This window comes from Morone saxatilis, unplaced genomic scaffold, assembly GCF_004916995.1.
Source record: "Morone saxatilis isolate NCDOM2014 unplaced genomic scaffold, NCSU_SB_2.0 Contig8, whole genome shotgun sequence".
Classification (NCBI taxonomy): domain Eukaryota; kingdom Metazoa; phylum Chordata; class Actinopteri; family Moronidae; genus Morone; species Morone saxatilis.
In genome coordinates, this window is record NW_023340257.1 from 3,361,179 (window position 1) to 3,367,192 (window position 6,014).

The 6,014-nt window shown below is 40.6% G+C and overlaps 1 protein-coding gene across 1 annotated transcript in view; it reads right to left on the minus strand.

Annotated features, from left to right (window-relative positions):
• Nucleotides 1–1,992: 1,992 nt before the first annotated feature.
• LOC118341517 (POU domain class 2-associating factor 1) overlaps nt 1,993–6,014 on the minus strand; it is a 13,351-nt gene continuing 9,329 nt past the window's right edge. Inside the window, exons 3-5 of the mRNA XM_035679784.1 lie at nt 5,393–5,432; nt 4,975–5,267; nt 1,993–3,694 (exon numbers count right to left, since the gene is read on the minus strand). Coding sequence (XP_035535677.1) covers nt 3,260–3,694; nt 4,975–5,267; nt 5,393–5,432 — 768 coding nt within the window. The 3' untranslated portion in view covers nt 1,993–3,259. The remainder of the gene's footprint in view (nt 3,695–4,974; nt 5,268–5,392; nt 5,433–6,014) is intronic.

Consider the following 6,014-nt stretch of genomic DNA (forward strand, 5'->3'; position numbering starts at 1 on the left):
TGTTCAGGAGAAGACTGCAACTAGTGTCGCGACCACCAGCGCAAGTATAAATAGTTACGGCGCTCCCGTGACGTCGCGCCATAGGTCGGCAGTGGCGAGTCTACAAGACACTTTAGTTGTGTCAGCAGAGTACCAACTGCCCCTTCTTTGATCCACAGGGGAGTTGAGGTTCAAATCACGCGATAAAGTGGCAAAAACACTGTAAGAACAATACATGAATGAGTCATCACATAAGTCATTTGTCGAGAATCAAAGAGAGCAGATGGATGACGACAGATACTGCACACATTAACGTTAAAATGATCTTTTCAGCCAAAACCCTAATTTTAACAGAGGATCCTGTGTTACAGTTACAGTCATGCTGATATTAAGATAATTAACTCTGCAACCTGCACTCTTGGAATTCATACAAACTCTTTCATACATCAGAAGTATGCAATATCTCATGTTTCATCTGCACTATTAACATTTCCTCTTTTTCATTTTTTGCCCCTGAGTATTACATCAACAGGTACTACTCCAATTGGAGTGTCACCTATACTCTCAGCACTTGTTTGGTTTTACAATTTTGAATTCTGCATGAGGAAAATCCACATCTTTTCACATGTTCCCATTGCATGAGCTGGCCCGGCACATTTTCTCCTCTGTGATATGATCTCAGGTGTTTCCAGGTGTGGGATTTTTGACAGATGAGTCTCAGTCCGTTGTCAGTTTCCCCGCAGGGGGGAAACCGCTGAAGCTTAGAGGCCTTCATTTACCAAGAGCAAGCACAAGCACTGGGACAAAGTCCTCACCCAACAGTATAGTGTAAGACGGGTCAGTGCACTCTGTTGTTACATAGAAAATTAGAAATTAAACTACCTTGCATATTTCCGCTTGAATGACAACCCCAACATTACCAATTTTCAGAAAGATTTCATTAAGTTTAGAGCTGCACCGAGAATGTTGGCATATATATCCAAATATCAGAACGATATAACTGCAGCTGAATGCAAAACATTACATATTTATTTGTCTTGAGTAAATTATCTTTATGTCTACTGATTTACCATATTATCTTCCCTCTCCATTAAACATTCCTTCTTTATCCCTCTCCTCCAGGTACTATGTACTGCTGTATCTCTGTATTAACCTCCTCCCTCCCTACCCTACCCCATGTACCCCATGAGTCCTTGCTGCAGCGGCCCAAGGTTTGAATCCAACCTGTGGTCCTTTGCTGCATGTCATCCCCTCTCTCTCTCTCCCTGTTTCCTGTCACTCTTCAACTGTCACTATCGATTAAAGGCATATGATCATATGATGCCAGTATCTTCACTCTAAAACTCGATACAGCCTCTGAAAGACAGTTATGTCAGCTGAGGACGTTGGTGCAGAGCTGAAGAGGTGTCATGTGCTGCACAGTATACTTCTTTTGGAAATGTGATGCATTGCCCTCTTGTTTCAGTTTGCTTTGGTTGGAGTCTTATTGACCGAAAGTGGGAGAAGTGTTTCTGTTGGAAACCCATCTGTGATTTCTACTAATGCAGTTTAAAGACTTCTGCATGTTCTCATTGGTTATGGTTGACACCCTGTATGCTGAACTTTCCAAATTGTTAATATTTCTTACAGAATACCATTTTCACTTTTACATTCTTTTTATGACAGCTTGACAGCTAAACCTTCTTCTTCCATTTAAATACTCATGTTGTTTTTGTGTACACTATTTCAGATGGTGCAGACAGATACTGACAGTCAGTGACTAACTTACAACTAAGCTTTTGTTCTTCAGGTCATCCACTTTTAAAAAAGAAAACTAGCAGTGTGACACATTTTGTGGCGGCGGTATGACAGATTTTATAATGCTAAGGAAAACGTCTCAGGAGTATGACAGGTGACGCACAGCACTTCATGGTAACTGTGTCTCAGTGCCTCTGACAGACAACAGCAGCATCTTTGTTCTGTTTTGTCAAATTTTTGCAGCAAGAAAGAAACAGCTACTAACACAAATTGCAATCAAATATAGGTTTATATTCAAAGCATCAATATCTTACACACTCATTTAAAACACTTAAAACATCCAAAAAGGTCCCATTAGTTAGAGCAGTAGAAGTGTACATTACGTCACAACAGCATAAAATAATACTTAACTGCATTCTGCAAATGCTAGATCTTAAATGCACAGAAAAAATTATGACAGTAAAAGGTATTGTGGTTGTAATTGTGGAAGGAAAAGTGTAAAAGTAACAGGAATAACTAATTACAATAAAGTTAATTCTGGTTTATTACAACTTAGGTCTTAGGTGGGCGCCCATATGTGGGGGTTGCTGTGAAGATAATAAATTATAATATAGGGTGTAATAATTAGGTACTAATTTAGGTAGGTAATTAATTACGTACCAATAAATATAACTTTTATTCAAATAAACTTATTCTGTAAACAGTTCTTTTACTCCTGTGATCAAGAACATTGCTCTCATGCTCAATTCTGAGGACGTTGTGTTAATCTCAATTTCAAGTTTAAATTAACAACTTTCAGTTAGTCCCACCCAGTTTCAGTTGAAGAGCCATCCCCATCTGTTTTAAGGCCCACCCATTCCGAGTACATATACAATTACGAGTCGACTAAAAAAATACAGATACAGATAATGGTGTACTTCTCTCTAGTAAAAATATAAGATATGTCTTCACTGAAGAAGTTATAATCATTGAGATTGAGTAGGTTTACTAAATTTATTTACGGTCGCTAAACAAGACAAGGTCTCAAGATTCAGAATTACGTGGTGCATATTACTATACAAAGGTGTAATTGTTAAAATTGCCACAAAATCGTCTCCAAGGATGGAAGTTATAAGATTTTATTGATACCAATGCCATTATCAATTCTGCTTATTGGTCCAATTCTCCTGATCAGTTTTATGTGTGAAAAAAGTAGGCCTACACAGGTTTTCAGAAGGTGTTCCACCTTTACTTGAAATGATAATTACAACTAGCACTGTTGTCATTTGTCTTTGTGATGAGGAAGCCATGTTTTGGACCATTTCTTCCTCTCCACCATGACTCAGTTGCAGCAGTGTGTTTGACATCATTGTTTTGGGAATCGAGAACCGGTTCTCAACTGTTATTTATCCAGCATCAACCTCAGCATTTATCCTGGAGAGTACAGCGCTATCACAATGAACAGAAAGTAGGTAAACAGCTAAAATGAAGACTCAAGTTGTGATAAACCCAAATTATCCTTTAATGGTGGCCCCTGAGAAACAGAGAGAATGGAAGAACACTCTCAGACATCTGGAATAAAGAGCGAGCTGCTGTACGAGTCTTTGTCCCGCTCACCGCCATCATCCTTTTGATCCTCCAGAAGTTTATCCAGGAGGCTTGGTGATTCTGACTCTACCTCTGGATCTTCATCCAGAGACTGACCTTGGGGCTCAGGGTCCAGCTGGTGGTCTGAACTGTGCGGGAGGTCCAGTATCTGTGACTGAGGATCTATGCCCTGAGCCTCTAGCTGAGGCATCATGGTGGTCAAAGACATGGACAAGGGCATGTGGACCAGAGGTGGCCCGGGCAGGGCTGCGGAGCCGGGGGCAAACTGGACCCCAGGGTTGGGCATGGTAGATATGGTGGTGATGGGCTGGGCCCAGGGGAGGTATGTCAACCCTGAGTCTGGGAGCTCCATCTGAGGGAGGGAGCCTGGTGCTGAGGCCATAGGTATGGTCTGAAACAACAACAAATATCACAGAAATGTTACATTGATCAGGAAGGAACTAAAAGTAGCAAAGACTCAAACACATGCTTGAAACTACAACCGTGGCTGTGGTTTATAGACAGTTTCTTTTTGGTGTCTTTAGACAAACATTCCATAATAACTAGGAGTGTAAAGATTTACCGAGTCCGAAAATGTGAGCGTCTCACAACAAGAGTAACATTAGTGCAGCATGGTCGGTACAAAAACAAACATGTCTGACAACGCCGAAACAATTATTTTAAATATTTTAAATTATAATGGAAATTAAATGTCTACAAATATAAGAACTGTATCAGACTGCATCATATCATATCGCATTGCACTGAATTGTTTCATATTCAAATGCATCTTCCCTGAATTGTATCGTAGCCCATGTATCTAGATACGATTTGGATTGTCTTAGAAGTGAGATGCGCACCCCTAGTAATAACCATAATAACCCTGTTTCCAGACGTTAGAAAATCTATCTCATAATTGGAGAGGCCAATCACAAGTCGATAAGATAGTTGATTGTTGAGTCTCATTGCAAGGTCACCAAATACACACTGGGTTGGTGGCACCAGACCTTAATGTCGGAATTTGATGACCTGGCAAACACAAGTTGACTTTTATTATGAAAGAAATTCAATGTGTTTGTCAGGGAGATTAGCATTGACCACTATTGTTCAAAAACTGTGTACAAAACAGCATTTTATGACAGTAGATCGGTTTGAAATGTTGCAGGGAGAAATGGAAGTGGAGGGAGGAGGATGGAAGTGCGATGAAGAGCTCCAGGGGACAGGTTGCATGCCACAACCTCCCATTGAGTTAACCAACTCCTGTCCCTGTGGCCAGAGCAGGTTCTGCCCTCTCTACGGCCCTGAGCAAAATTCTGCTAAGTGGCCTGCTGACCTGTGACCCACAGTGTAACCCAGTGTTTCTGTGATTACCTTAGATCTAGCTAGACTGTGGCTGTAAAGTGTTTAATATCTGTGTCTTGCGAGTTCTTGCTTGTGCAACCTGCATTAACATCAACAGACTCCTCGTCACCTGCATGCCATTTGCACTAGGAACAATGCACATAGCTGTAAATGCATCAGAGTAAGCTCAATTCAAATCACCTATAAACTAAAGTTATTTTTTGTCTTGACACTTTTTTATGAGACATTTCGCAGCTACAACTAGCTTTGGCTATACAATGTAAATTTAAACAAAGCCTGACCTGGTAAAACTTTGAAAATGCTTCAGTTCACCAATTGTCTCCTACTCACCCCAAAGTTAGTGAGGAGTGGCGCATGTGTGTAGGTCAGCATGGTGTAGCTGGGACACAGAGTCTGCATGTACACATCAGCAGTGAGGGTGGGGGTGGCTGAGTAGGCCAGAGTCTGAGCCGAACGGTCCTGCTGGTTGTAGTCAGATGAAGACCAAGGCGTTACGGCAGGCTGCAGGCCAGTGCTGGTGGCTGGAGGGGCAGCTTTCCATCCTGTGCACTGCAGCCCTCCATCACTGACTGCCGCCGACAGCTCAGCTGGGGAGCCGCCAGAAACATCAGAACCAAAGATGCCTGAATTTCAAGAGAAGTTTGAGTGTGAGGCTTCAAGACAGGCAGAGACACATACTTTAATTACAGTAATCAGTTGGTTGGTTGGTGTCTGATAACTGATGCCACTGATAAGAATGAACACGTACCTTGTGTGTACAATGATTGGTTGTTGTGTGCAACTACATCCTAAAAGAAACAGACAACAACAGTAACAATGATTAAAATGGTGAGTTGAGCATCTCGATAATTTGCTGTAGAACCATCATCACATGTTGCTGCTGTCACACTGTAATGTTGATGTATAAATATGCCATATTTATACTTGTACCGATCAAGTCCAGGTGTAAGCAGCAGCTGAGTCAAGATTATGATTATTAATTGTGTGTGTGTGTGTGTGTGTGTTAGAGATACAAGAGTTGTATTCACATGTAGGTATGGTCTTGAACAGTCTTGTGCTAAATCATCTTTTTTAACTGATTCGTGTGTGACTAAACCTGAGAGAGAATGGTAAAAAAATTAAATATCAAATAAATCAATCTGTAACTTTGCAAAAAGTCAGGCCCAATCCATGAAAACACTGTTATGCGAAAAAGTGTTGAAACGAATTACATAGAAAAATTTAAGTGACACAAACTCAATTTAGATTTTTGTTAAATTACCATATCTGGTTTTACAGTGAAACTGTATATATCATGTCTTTGACCTTTATGTTTTTATTGAAATTGAAATTGAAATTGATATTCTTAGTTCAGTCAGTCAACTCACATT